The following is a 14793-nucleotide window of genomic DNA, read 5'->3' as shown; positions in this document are numbered from 1 at the left end:
AGATTAAGTGAAAAAGTGTTCTTTTATTGTGAGATATAAAATGTTGAATAATGAGTATTTTAAAACTAGTTTTTATTTTATTATCTTTTGACCTTATCAGCGAATTTTTAGTTTATTTTCCGCATTTCTATGCTTATTCTTTTTAAAAGCGAAGCTTTTCTATAATTAGGGTCGGTCCGTACGTCCGTCCGTCCGAGATAGATAGCTTTTCGTCGTTAATTTAGGCATGTTAGAATTGTCCTATCGATTTCAAACTTTGCATTGTGATTCCTGTAGTAGTTAGGTACGATTTAGAAAGCGTAGCAACTCTATAATCATTACCAGAATGTCCGTACATCCATTTTTAACATGTTGATTTTCTACTTTTTTAACAACAAATTTTTATGTGATCTAATTATCCGTTTGATCTGATTTTTGGTATATTGATTCCTGGGACAACAAAGAACAATATTATAAGCGAAGCAACTCTATAATCAAGTCCTAACAATGTAAGTATGTCCATAAACATTATCCTGAATCAAGCAGTTTTTCAACACATTTTACTTACAATTTTGCTTTGATTCTTATACATTTATATTTTGATTATTCAGTTCTGACACAATATAAGTGTTAATGTCCGTTTGTCCTACCGTTTCAGTGCTTCGCTTTTATGGATGTTGTCATCCTTGTTATAATGTTCTTTATCCATACACTAACGGCTATGCCACCAGAGGTCTTTAGGGGCACTTGTGTAAGTGTAGAGGGAGAGGGTATTTCTAGTAATTTAGTTTTTATGAGAAAAAATGAAGAAGAAAAAATCGAGGGGCGTGATTTTTACAGGGATGAGAGCAGTTTAATACACATGGTAATCCGGTTACAAATAACTTACAATAAAAAAGACTTTTTATATATATAGTTAACAAACATTTATAAACAAACACACAAACAACCCATGATCAAAATTGATAAGAGATAAATATAGTTTATAATTTTGCCACTAGGGACTCAAATAGCATGCTACCTTTTTTGGCTGGGCTAAGATCAACTTTATAGGTTCCCTAAAAGAACTCAATTTGTACAGTAGATGTAAAAACCTAAAGCTTCAGGCAAAAAACCTTACTACTGTACATCTCCAAAGATACCTGACTTTAACTACAGAAGTAATCAAAACTTTTCCAGTATCAGAATAGTAATTATTACACAGAAGAAATATATAAAATGATGAAGAAATGTTCATCGAGACTATGTTTGCTTTCATCCTTCCTAACTTGTTGGTCTCTATTTGTTATGTTTTTAAGGTATAATCAATCTTATTTTTATTTCCATAGTGTATGTATACTAAGATATGTAAGATGGAAAGAATTTTAATGTTAGATGTAGATTTGAAATCTGCATCAAATTTTAAGGATTTTTTTAAGATAATTTTTTTGTACAATTCTTTATCTAAAAGCGCAAATACAATTTAACTTAATTAATTTTAACATCTGTGATAGGTGGATTGAAAACTATCTGCGCTCTGATTGGAGAAGCTAAGTGTCATACATCATTCAACCAATTAGATCGCAGGTAGTTTTCATTCCAACTATCAAAGATGTCTAAATTAATCAACTTAAATTGTATTTGCGCTTTTAAATAAAGAATTATACAAAAACGAATTTCATAAAAAAAAATCCCTAAAAGGGGGGAGGCAGATGTGCCAATTTTTGAAACCAAAAGTTAAACGTGCATGATCTCAGCCCATAAAAGAGTTACAGCTTTAAAATTGGGCACAGCAGTTGCTTTTGTGAAGAACAATATGGAACTGTAAAGAAACGACGGTGGAACCGCCGCTCCCACCGAAAACCGTCGTTACCCGCCAAAATTTTTTATCGAAAACCATCGTTACCCGCCGAAATTTTTTATGCCTTTTTTTGGCCAAGTTTGACAGTTCTTAATCATCTGAAAAAAACTTTTTTTCTCTCATAAAGATTTCCCTTATATTTTTACTTTTAATATTTCAAACATGTCAATATTTTTAAAAAATTGTAAAGTGTCAAGTGAAAATATAAGGGAAATTTTTATAAAAAAAAAGTTTGCTCAGATGACTGAAAATTGTCTATTATGGCGAGAAAAGGCAAAAAAAATTCGGCGAGAAACGGTGGTTTTCGGCGGTAGCGGAGGTTCCGCCACCGTTTCTTCACAGTATTATCGACAGTTGTCAGAGGATGGCAAAATGAAAACTTATAAGCAGCAAAAATGAATTTGTTCCGTAAATTTCTTTTCTTTTTCGTTGACAATTAATATAAAACCATATGATACAAATGTTTTTGGTATTGTTTAGAACTGGTTTTAAACCAGCAGAAATTAATTAGATTTGAATTAAACTAGAAGGATATATTATCAAACTGCAATATGATGCTAAAATTTTATCAAAGTATTTTTTATTTAGTCATAAAAGCTACTCAGTTGATGATTCAGTATCCTTAAAGGTAATTAATTATTCATTTCTTTAAGCTTCAAAATAAGGATAACAACGTTTATAATAGCAAAGCTCACCAATTAAAATAAAAAGATAATATTAAGCACATTATTTTAGACACCTTAAATGTATTGATTTGAAGAGTAGCTTTGCCACAAATATTGTGAGATTTTTTTTTTTGTATATAATATGCTGGCAAATTTGAAACAAGATAAAAATATATTTTGTTATATTATGTAATTGTATATGCTACAAAAACAATTTAACTGTAGAATAATTCAAATGATAGGTTAAAAATGAAATTATAAGGTTGGTAAGTACTTTTTCCGTTATTCATACTTATAAAAACGGCTGAGTGGAGGAATCAAAGCTTTTTAGTACACACTTTGAGTGTAAAGCATGTATATGTAGAGACATTTGTGGTAATACGACACCCATACGGACAGGCCGATTACAGAGTTGCTTCGCTGTGACTTATGATAACAAACCCCCAGCACTAATCCTATTATATCACTATCCATCTCATGACCGCTGTTAACCCCGCACCCGGCGGTCAAACTAGCCTGCCTAAATGTGGGGAGGGGACTTGAACATGCAACTATCACGAGTCCATCATGCGCTTATATAATCGGGAGGCACTGCCTCCCCTTTTACCACCGCTGCCCCCACAGCCTGTCTACCGTCGGGCGCTAAGCCCTAGCGCCCCACACCCCCTTCAAACCTAACCATTGTTATATTTTTGTTGTATATATATAGTAAACATAACTTGTAATTATTATTCAGTTTAAATATATAATTCTGTATGATTGAATCCTGCTTGTTTGTTTGGTAGAATACTTAAAGGCTAGGGCCCGTTGAATCCGAACTCGTTACCCCGTGGGCCGAGTACGCTCGGCTTACCAGAACTTGGTGTCAGCGTGTTTCAATCGAGCCTTACAGAAACTAGCCTATTCTACCTCTGATTGGACCCTTTGGCAAGTAAGGGGACAATCAGCCGCCAACTGACCCGTGAGACGGCCTTTTTAGGTCGAATTTCCATCATTTTGAACGCAATATGTGGGCCTCTGGCCTACGGCAAGCAGATTTAGCCTGCTAAAAGCGCCAGTTAAGACGCTTTTTCCGTGTCGTGTAGGAGTAGCGCTAGGTGCGCAGCCACGGCAATCGGATAATTTAGCTCAGACGGCTACAAAACTGAGTCTAAATTGGCAAGTGTAGCTGGGACAAGCCCCAGGACACCCAGGCCAAACCTACGAGACAGACAGCTGTGTGCTGGTCTCCCTAAGAAGGCAATGTGTGGCTGCGAAGCTTCAGCACACAAGTAAGCCCTACCACTGCGACGGATAGCAGATTTTGAGCCACAGGCACGGCAGGACGGGACATTCCCTGCCGCTGCCTCCCAGGATTCGAACCCGAGGCGCTGCAGGACGGGCCATTCCCTGCCGCCATTTGTCGGGATTCGAACCAGCGGCGCTGTAGGACGGGTCATTCCCTACCGCCGTCACCCCTCTGAACCTTGCAGGACGGACATTCCCTGCTGCCAGTGCTTCCAGAATCGCACCTAGAGCTCCTAGTGATAATAACACATCATTGTGTATAAAATGTCAACCAAGTGATAAAAATAAATATAAAATTGTTGACCAAGTGATAATTAATAAGCTCTAGTGATTCGAAGCTACAGTCTAAGCCACCATGGTAAGCGATACCACCATAGCTGCGGTGCGGCCACCACCAAAGTTTCTGCCAACCCCAGCCGAACGAGAGGCCCCCTTGTCTCAAGGGCAGGACCTCCACTTCCCCTGCCATATCAGGGTGAGGTTTCCTACTCCTGACCCTGCCCAGCATGTACAGGTTGATGCCATGATTGACTCTGGCAACCGTGTACCAGGGTCTGCTGTAATTTCTGAGCACCTCATGCACGCGATGGGCGTGCAACGCATGTTGATTCCGGACAACACCCAGATCCTGACTGCTAATGAGGACGGCCAGCCCCTCCAGGTAATTGGAAAATTAAAAGAGTTATATATGGCAGTTTCACACACTCTTATACTCCATCTATACCACGTGTCTGTGGTCCGAAATCTCTCACACCCTCTGAACCTAGGAGGGTATTTTCTCAAGGAGTTCGGAACTAGGCTCTGTTTCGACATGCAACCACCTTGCTTGTGGGCGCGTGGGGAGTTTATCCCACTCCGTGGCGTCCCCATTGACCGGGAGACAGCCGAGAGAGAGCTAAGCTATGAGGGGCCTCTGCCAGGCCCCCTGCCTGAGCAGCCACGTGTGGTTGAGAAAGGCACACACTGGGTGGACGCTGAGCTCAACGCACACAAGGGAGCTAACCTGCTAGCCATGGGGTTGCCCCCAGTGCCCAAGGTGCCAAGGGAGAGCCTGCCAACAACGTTTCCTGAGATTGCCAGCCCTCCAGAACCCATCTTCTCCTCTGACACCTTTATTAACGGCCAGCCGTGTCCACCTGGCCCCCTCTACCTGGGACCTCCAGCCAGTCCACCAGCCAAGCCCGAGTCCAGACCCGTCAAGTCGCGGTCTGATGTACCCGGAGCCACACTCAGCTCTCAGGCCCCAGCCTCTCCCGGCGCCGTGCCCGTCAAGTCGCGGCCGGACGCCCACGGAGCCAAAGCTGGACCCAGCACTTTGGCCTCTCCCAGCGCCGAGCCCATCAAATCGTGGCCGGACGCCCCCGGAGCCACGCCTGGCTCCGACACGTCAGCCTCTCCAGAAGCCGAGCCCGTCAAGTCGCGACCCCTCACCAGCCACGTATAGGCTAAGCGCTGTCACTCCAACTGACGGTCAACCACCCCAGCTCCGCACAGCCAAGCGGGTGGTCCTGCCTGGCCGCGGGGTTATGGCGGTCCCTGTTGAGCTAGTGGGCCATCGCACCAAGGATGCCATTCAACTAGCTGCCCCAGAACAGAGGTTTGGGGAGGACCTTGTCATTCCAGAGGGCCTGTATGCCCACAGGCCTGGCTCTGCCACTGTGTTCAGAGTACTGGTGGTCAATGAGGGGGAGGTGCCCCTCTTGCTGGATGCTGGCCTCCCAGTGGCAGGGGAGCTGGTCAAACCTGACATTTTGGAGGTCTCTGATACGCCTCCCCCGCGTCTCCACTCGTTCCAAGAACCTGCTGAGCCTATAGACATGCAAGAGTTGTGGGAGGCCCTGGAGATGGAAGACAATGAGTTCCTACGCAAGGATCCCTTGCTCAAGAAGGAGGTCTGGACTACGTTGTCAGAGTACAGGGACGTCTTCTCCAATTCTACCCCCGGCTGCACAGATGTGGTTGAATTGCAGCTGCGCCTCAAACCAGGGACCCAGCCGATCCGCCAGAGATTCAGGGATCTGAACCCGCGGCAAGAGGCTGAACTGGAGAAACAACTGGACACCTGGCTGCAGGAAGGAGTTATAGAGCCGTCGGACTCCGCCTGGAGCAGCCCCCTGGTGCCCATCAAGAAGAAGGACGGGAGCACCCGCTGGGCCGTCGACTACAGGGCCCTCAACAAGTGTCTGGAGCTGGACAGCTACCCCCTGCCTAGGATCCAGCAATTGGTGGAACGAGCTGGCGGGCACCGTGTCTACAGTGCTCTAGACGCGGTGGCCGCCTACTACACCATCCGTGTGTCTGAGGATAGCCGGCCCTGCACCGCCTTCACCACCCCCAGGGGCTTGTATCAATGGAAAAGGATGCCCTTTGGCCTGGCTACGGCACCGTCTGTCTATTCCAGGTTTATTGCAGGGGTCCTAAACCCACTAGGCACAGCCAACCTCCAGTCATACCTTGACGACGTCCTGACCTTCCATCAGGATACCTGGGCCCACCTGGCCAGGCTCCGAGAGGTCTTGGAAGCCCACCGCAGGGGAGGGATCCGCCTCAAGCCAGCCAAGACCAAGTTGTTCCGGTCCAAGGTGGATTATCTGGGTCACACCCTCAGCCGTGAGGGGATAGCCATGCAAGAGGACTATATTGACCGCATCTTGGACTGGCCAGCCCCTAGCACCCCCAAGGATTTGCTGGCGTTGCTGGGCTTCTTCGGATACTACCGCCTGTTCATCCCAGAGTATGCAGACCTCACCTACGAGATGAATCGGCAGAAGACGGCCAAGGCCCTAACCTGGACGCCTGAGATGGAAGCCCAGCTGCTGCAACTCAAGGACAAGTTCCGCCAGGCCCCCATCCGAGCGCCGCCCAGGTTTGATTTACCAGCAGTGTTCCAGCTCACCACAGATTTCAGCAGCCGCGCCATCTCTGCCATACTGAGTCAATGCCAGGAGGGCAAGGAGAGGCTGATTGCCGCCGTGGGGCGCAAGACAACCGACCCTGAAACGCGCTACCCGTCCTGGAAGGGAGAGATGGCCGCCATTATCTATGGGATCCGAAAATTCCACGGCATCTTGTCCTACCGCAGCTTCCAAATCAACACTGATTCCTCTGCCCTGCTACAGATGAAATCACTGAACACATCCACAGGGATGGTGGCCCGCTGGCAGGAGGAGCTAGCGGCCTTGGATTTTACCGTCTGCCACAGGCCTGGCACTCAGAACACCAACGCCGACGCCCTCAGCCGCCGGGAAGATGCCAACATGCCAACGGCTAGCGCCGAAGAATTAGCAGAGCAGGCTGAGTATATCCACAACCTGGGCCAGCCAGGGGAGGCCGCAGCTAGCCGGCCTCCTGCCGCCCGACTGGATTCAGCTAGAGTATTGGAAGCCCAGACACAGGACCCCCTCCTGCTCCGTGTCCGCCAATGGGTGGCTGATGGCAAGGCCCCAACCAAGGCTGAGCTGCGTGGCAAGGAACGAGACGAGCAGCAGTACGCCAGCCGCTTCTCAGCCCTGGGGCTTGACGAGCATGGCTGCCTCATCACCACTGACCAGACTCTGACAGGGGAGAGGACAAGATACCTGCTGCCCTCGGCCCTCCAGAAGGACGCGTTCTGTCTAGCCCATGGGACCCCCATGGCTGGGCACTTTGGGATGGACGCAACTATCGCCCGCGTTGCCATGCACTTCTGGTGGCCCAACCTGGCCCGTGACGTCCGCCTGATGGTACAAACCTGCCCTGAGTGTGTCCAGAAAGTTACCAAGGAGAGGCTGAAGCAGGGGATCCACGTGCCCTCCCGCCAGGGGTATCCACAGCAAGTCCTATTCATCGACCTGGTGGGGCCACTGCCAGAGACCCCAGCTGGGAACCGCTACATCCTCACCTGCCAAGATGGATTTAGCCGGTTTGTCAGCCTCTACGCCATCCCCAACAAGCGCACCCTCACGGTGGCTGAAGCCCTGTTGCACCGCCACCTGGCCACGTTCGGATGCCCCCTGAAGATCCATTCCGATAATGGAATGGAATTTACCGGCCAGGTATTCCAGGAACTGGCCTCCCGGCTCGAGATTGGCCTGACACATCCACCACCCTACAACCCGCAGTCCAACCGAGTGGAGAGGTTTCATAGGACGCTCAACACAGGCATGCGCCTGTTCCTAGACAGAGACGATAACAACTGGGAGCCCCACCTGCCTGCCATCGCCTTTGCCTACAACACCAAGGCCTGCAGATCTACTGGTGTGACCCCGTTCCTGGCCTTCTTTGGGAGAGAGGCCAAACTGCCGGTGGACATGGTGCTACGGCTGCCAGAAACCGAATATGCTTCAGTTCCAGCCAACGTCCAAGCTCTGTTGCAGCGCTACTATGCAGTTTATGATGCCATCCAGCAGAAGGAGGAGGGAGCCATCAGGAGGAGCGCGGCAGCTTACGAAGGCACGGCCAAGTATGAGGTTGGAGACTTGGTCTGGTACCTGGCCCCTCGCCTGGTGCCAGGAAAGGCAGCCAAGATTACCAAAAGATGGACTGGCCCCTGGAAAGTAGTGAGGAAAGCTACAGAGGTCCATTATGTCATTAAACCTGCCTCTCCAGTAGCCAGAATCTCAGAAGTTACCGCGCATGTAGGCCGACTGCGCAAATACACTGGAGATGTGACTGCCCACCAGATCCCAGACGACATCCAAGTTGACGTGGACGGCGACGAGGATGCCACAGAGCTGCCAGTTGGAGCGGCGGCGCCCGCAGCTAGCAACCCAGGAGAGTTCCCAGTGCACCAGCCAGCCGCAGCCGCCCCACAGCCTAGCGGCCAAGATCGTGACCCAGTGGAGGAAAACCTGCAGGAGCAGCCCAACGAACCGCCGCCGCAGCCGCCCGCTCCAGAGCCACTCAGAGATGCCATCTGGAACCCTGACTCAGACATGGAGAACCTGCCAGCCAGCAGCGAGCCTGTAGGAGAAGAGCCAGCCACTGCGATGGAAGAAGCCGCCCCAGAAGAAGAAGAAGAAGCCATGTGCCCCCTGCTGATGACAGCCATCCCCATCCGGGTCGGAGCTAGGAGGCCAAGCAACCTGAATCAAGCAGGCGCCCCCATGGAATTCTATGCGCCCTTTGCCATCACCATTCCACCCTTAGGAACCACCAGAGTCTGCCTAGGCCTCCGTGTCCAGCTACCAGCCGCGACAGAACTGATCCTGCAGACGAGGCAAAATTTCCAGCGGCGAGGCCTGGCCGTGGCCAACCCACGCCTAGAAGCCAACCAGGAGCTGACAATGCTGATCACCAACCACAGTCAGACCGAGCAACGAGTGTCCCGGGGAGCCTGTGTAGCCCGAGCTGTCCTCCATCGAGCTGTGCCCCAAGAACTGCCTGTCCGGCGCATGAGCCGGCTGTCGTATCCCCAGGTTCAAGGCCTGGTGGCTCAGGAGCCACGCAACCCTTGAAGGGGAGGTTGTGGTAATACGACACCCATACGGACAGGCCGATTACAGAGTTGCTTCGCTGTGACTTATGAAAACAAACCCCCAGCACTAATCCTATTATATCACTATCCATCTCATGACCGCTGTTAACCCCGCACCCGGCGGTCAAACTAGCCTGCCTAAATGTGGGGAGGGGACTTGAACATGCAACTATCACGAGTCCATCATGCGCTTATATAATCGGGAGGCACTGCCTCCCCTTTTACCACCGCTGCCCCCACAGCCTGTCTACCGTCGGGCGCTAAGCCCTAGCGCCCCACACCCCCTTCAAACCTAACCATTGTTATATTTTTGTTGTATATATATAGTAAACATAACTTGTAATTATTATTCAGTTTAAATATATAATTCTGTATGATTGAATCCTGCTTGTTTGTTTGGTAGAATACTTAAAGGCTAGGGCCCGTTGAATCCGAACTCGTTACCCCGTGGGCCGAGTACGCTCGGCTTACCAGACATTCACTAAAAATTTACTAAATTATTAATTTGTTTTTAAGGATTTTTCTCTTGGTCGGAGGGATTTTTCTGGCAAATTTGCTATTTTTGACCACGTTATAGTGGGGGAAAATTTCAGGTTCTAAACTTTTTAAAAGAATATTTGGGAATAGTCCCTTTCGTAACATCGCTCCATATGGGGCGATTCGTTGTATTTTTAAAATTATTTTTTATGGGTTATTTTAAGTCAGGTTAGGTTATATTGGGTTAGGTGATTGCCCCACAAGGTTAGAGTTCCCCGCAGGGGCTAGAAATAGGAGAAAAGCTACTGTGAAAAATACGAAGAATCGCCCTATAAGCATAGCTACTCTACAAGTTATAAGATAATTCAATTTGTAAAATATTTTTAAAGGCTAAAAGTATTTATAGAAGTTTAGAAATTTATTAGTGAGAAATATTTTTCTTAGGAGTAACAGCTACCTCCTTAACATCTAGGTGCTCTTTATTCAAAGGAGTAAGAAGGGTTAAAAAATAACCTAAAACAATACCAGTGCTTAGATTTTTTAAAAATACCTAACACGGTTCCAGGACAAACGCAGGATCCCAAACGTCGGAGTGGACAAACGCAGGAGTGTTAAAATATTAATTTTATTAAGTATTTCTATACCTAGGACCTATGTGAAGTTTTTTTTTATAATTTGGAGAACTCAATCGGTTTAGTGTTAACGTAGATCTTAAAGGAAAAATAAAGAACCAATTTATATTGAAGGAAAGGCGGGTGGAAACTACACACACACACACACACACAAACAGATAGACATTCTGTTACTTTAATAAAAGGATGATAATTTTGTTCAGAATGTTAGGAGATAGATATAATATTACAGTAGCAACTCAAGCTTCACTTGATAGGCTTATTGATATCATTCAGGTATTTTTAAAAGCGAAGCTTTTCTATAATTAGGGTAGGTCCGTCCGTCCGTCAGTCACGGTTAGCTCTTTTCGTTAATTTAGGCATGTTAGAATTATCCCATCGATTTCAAACTTTGTATGGCGATTCCTGTAGTAGTTAGGTACTATTTAGAAAGCGTAGCAACTCTATAGTCATTACCAAAATGTCCGTATGTCCATTTTAAATATATTGAGTTTTTACTTTTTAACATCAAATTTTTGAATGTTAGATTTATTCATCTAATTTATGGAATTCTGAGTCCTATTACAATAAGGTACAATGTTATAAGCGAAGCATCTCTATAATCAAGTCCTATAAATGTAAATATGTCCTTAAACAGTATTATGTATTTTGGCAGTTTTGCAACAAATTTACTTACAATTTTGTTTATACTTGTGCAATAATAATCTGCTTATTCAGTTCTGACACTCTACAAGTGTTAATGTTCATTTGTTATTCAATTTCAGAGCTTCGCTTTTATGGTTGTTGTTATCCTTGTTTTAACATCCCTAAACCAATTTCAGATTTAAATCAGACAAAATAGTAGATGCATGGCCATTATCTTCACGTATCTAAAAAATTAAAGTTTTATTCCATTCGTTGGCCAATCCATTTATCTTATTAAATTTGACACAGCGCGGCAGAATTACCATTTTAAAGGACTTCCATTTATAACTGAATTTGAACTGTGACTCGAACTCAACGACTCCCTGGCACATAACGGAGATTTTTACGCTTTAAATTAACACAATGAATTAAAATTTAGTTTGACATAAAGTATTTTTGTAGTTATCTAAGAGTTGGAACGGACCTATATCAGTAGCAATTTTCATCATTGATATTGAATTTTCTGCAATTAAGGTAACACATTAGGATTTTAAAATTCTTTAATTGTACAAAACTTTAGACATATTGTAAAAAAAGTATATTGACAGTAATTCACCCCCAAGTCCGGGTTCGACTTGACAGTTTTGAAAGTAAAAAAGACTTAAATTCTTATTCTTTTTTTTAGGTTTTGATAGAATATTTGCGGGAATGTCATAAAAATCTTCGGGAAAACACTGCCTTCAGTTTTATTTATCCATTAGATCATCCTCCTGTTATAAAGGTTATACTTTAACTATTTAATTAGTAAGGTTTTTGTTTGAACATTAAGATCTCCCATCCCACTAAAACGAGTTCTCATTTCAGTAAAGCTTCGCATTGGTCCCAGGGTGGTTTAAGCCGGCGTTGCTACAAAAGACCAACTCTACAAAAGACCAACGCCTACAAAAGACCAACTCTACAAAAGACCAACAAATATATATTGTTATATAAACATCAAATTTATTAATAAAGTAATACATAATTAATACATGGCGGCAGCGCTCGGCCCCCTGGCCTGCCTAGCCGCGGGCGCTCGGCCCCCTTGCCTATAACCTTACCTAACCTTACCTAAATATTATAGAAAAATATTGAAAATTTGAAGAAAAAAATTAACCAACCACTTTTTGTAAAATCAACAAAATTCTAAACTATAAATAAGTTAATGTACATTAAAAATTCATACATAAGTTAGGTTAGGTTAAAGGCAAGGGGGCCGAGCGCCCGCGGCTAGGCAGGCCAGGGGGCCGAGCTCTGCGGCCATGACCTTCTAGCATTACGATTTTTTGAATGTTGGTCTTTTGTAGGCGTTGGTCTTTTGTAGAGTTGGTCTTTTGTAGGCGTTGGTCTTTTGTAGAACCGACTAGTTGGTCTTTTGTAGGCGTTGGTCTTTTGTAGACTTGGTCTTTTGTAGCAACGCCGTTTAAGCCTAATCTGTTTTAAAATTTTAATCTTTGGTTAGTTTTAAACTATTTTTAGTAACCTCCCTCCCCAAGGTGCTATAGTCGCATCATCTAACATTTATCAAATCGTTATGGGACAAAAAGATACTCTTTAACTTAAGCATGTATGTGTGTCCGACTAAGTAGGCATTATTAGATTAGAGGAGGGGGAGAGATTTATATATCAAAAGCATATTTTTAGAATATGTCAAAAAACTGACAATAATATAAGTTTTTTTTAGGATTTTAGTGATGTTAAAAGTTTGTCTGATTGTGCCAATCCAAAACCACTTGTAGAAGCATTAAAAAAGTAAGCACAATATTATTTTTTTTATATGCCATAACAATAAAAACAATTATGTATTTTTTGTTGTAATTAATACAGCTGCAAGAGAAAAGTAACCTTAAGACACAGACGGACAGAAATTAATAATACAGTAGCTTCGTATACCACTGGGGGATGGGTTAATTAATAAAAACATAGGGCTATATAGTCTTTCATACCAGGCACTAACATAACAATTTTTTTGGCCAACCAACCCTTTGATTACAGGACCTTTGTCTGGAAGTTCAACTTCTAAGGCATTCTTACTTTTAATTCTGCGCATCTGACATTGCAGCTGCACGTAGAACGTTTACCGCCTTTAGTTATGACGCAGTCTGGGCCGAGATTCGAACCGATAACCTCCCCATCGTCGAGTGGATGCGGTTTACTCTTTAACCACTGTTTAAAGTTAACTTTATAATATTTATTTTAGAAAAGTGTTTACACCTTCATATAAGGAATGGAGAGATAAAATCCACAGAATCATTTAAGGTAAATAGTTGTTTAGAATTTTTCTTCAGTGAATTAAAAAAAACAATCAAACATGTGATATGATATTGTTCATTTATTTTCATTTTATTTAAAATAGCAGCTGCGCACCTAGCATTTAAGCAGGGCTTTTTTATTTGGGGGGAGGGGTAAAATTTTTTTTATGGGGGGGGGTAATTTGATAATGTATTAATATTTAGTAGTAAAAATGCGCGCAAAATTTTTGTTTGTTAGGGATTTTTATTTGAGGGGGGGGGGGGTATTTCCCCCCTAAAATTGTTTTGGGGGGTAAATACCCCCTCCTAAATCGTTGGGAATGCCTACGGCATCCCCAGGGTAGGGGTAAATTTTAAATGGCAGGGCTAAATATAAAAGGGGGGGGGGAGGTAATCACCCCTTTAACCCACCCCATTGGACGTCTATGCATTTAAGGTTTAAAATGGATAAGAAGGGGGCAAAAGTTGTTTGTAATACAACTGGCTAGGAACCGGTTCTGATCTAGCAGATATTAATCGGTTTGGAGTCCTTACTGTTATAATTTTAGGAATTTAGCCAGAGAAACAAGTCTGACAGCTTATACGATGTCCCTAGACGTGGATATTATTTTCTCACCAGGGGCCACTCAACAATTGAGGTATTCACAACCAGGGGTATCTTTTCTAACAAGAAATTCTACAAAAAATCACGAAACCTTTTAAAGTGTTTCATTTAACTGAAGAGGGGTAGGTAAGAAGGGAAGGAACAGGGGAAGGGGGTTGTGGAGAAATTTTACATTATAATTGTTTGTCAGAATATCATTCCCTTTTCCCTGATTCACAACAGCATAAAACAAGAATGACAACTTGTATAAGTAGCAAAGCACTAAAAATTATGTATGGTTAAACGGACAAAGTGAGTTATATAGCATAAGTTGATTTGCCTTTATAAAGAAAAATAAAGAATATGCAAACAAATAAAATCACGAAACCTGTAAAAACTATTTTTGTCTTTTAAAGCATAAACACCAGACAGTCGAACAAAAACAAAGTACTTACTAGATGCGCATATATCATAAGAATATTTTATGAAAATTTTAGCTGTCTTTCTTAAATAGCATCCGAGAAAATCACTTTTCAACATACCATTAGCTGACGGACAAACAAAGTGAATTATAGAGTAGCTTTGCTATTAAAAATATTTTTTTGAGCATTAAACAATGACCCGTAAGAAAGAGTTTTAAAAATAAAAATACTTTTATTTGCAGTGATTTTGTTAAAACAGAAGAAGCAAAATGTGAAAAGGTTAATAAATTTTTTATATAATAATAAATGTTTTTGTGGTAGCGGCCGCAGTTTATCAGCCGCTTCCCGAGTCCGGGTATTACGGCGGTGTAAACAGACGTGGACAAGTGTAGTTATAGAGAAGCTGTGCTTCTCTATGTATCACCAAATAACAAACAGAATATAAATTGGGATGTTACTTTATTCAGAGCTCACAAGATACTGATTTATAATACAACAAAATGGTCAATGCATAAATTGGAATAATTAATACTAAAATCAG

General features: G+C 43.8%; 1 protein-coding gene and 1 long non-coding RNA gene across 2 annotated transcripts; both read left to right on the top strand.

Annotated features, from left to right (window-relative positions):
• The first annotated feature begins 1072 nt into the window (after positions 1-1072).
• Positions 1073-11505, top strand: LOC145305474 (uncharacterized). Its single transcript, XM_080147093.1, has 5 exons — positions 1073-1277; positions 2408-2447; positions 9743-9819; positions 10539-10611; positions 11422-11505. Exons 1-5 carry the CDS (start codon positions 1198-1200, stop codon positions 11503-11505), a joined length of 354 nt encoding a protein of 117 aa, XP_080003219.1. The 5' UTR covers positions 1073-1197.
• A 134-nt stretch (positions 11506-11639) lies between these two features.
• LOC145306069 (uncharacterized) lies at positions 11640-14531 on the top strand. Its single transcript, XR_013874879.1, has 5 exons — positions 11640-11740; positions 12680-12747; positions 13196-13254; positions 13796-13885; positions 14495-14531. It is a non-coding gene; the product is annotated as an uncharacterized LOC145306069 (long non-coding RNA).
• The last annotated feature ends 262 nt before the right edge of the window (positions 14532-14793 follow it).

The sequence above is a fragment of the Acartia tonsa genome, chromosome 14 (genome assembly GCF_053477335.1).
Source record: "Acartia tonsa isolate MP-2025a chromosome 14, ASM5347733v1, whole genome shotgun sequence".
Classification (NCBI taxonomy): domain Eukaryota; kingdom Metazoa; phylum Arthropoda; class Copepoda; order Calanoida; family Acartiidae; genus Acartia; species Acartia tonsa.
This window is presented reverse-complemented; position numbering and strand designations above follow the sequence as displayed.

Excerpts from the sequence above, each read along its gene's own strand:
- LOC145305474 (XM_080147093.1), top strand. The coding sequence starts at position 1,198 with ATGATGAAGAAATGTTCATCGAGACTATGTTTGCTTTCATCCTTCCTA. Across the intron at positions 1,278-2,407 it reads CTATTTGTTATGTTTTTAAG|TCATAAAAGCTACTCAGTTG; the intron begins GTATAATCAATC and ends TTTTTTATTTAG. Across the intron at positions 9,820-10,538 it reads ATAGTGGGGGAAAATTTCAG|AATGTTAGGAGATAGATATA; the intron begins GTTCTAAACTTT and ends AATTTTGTTCAG.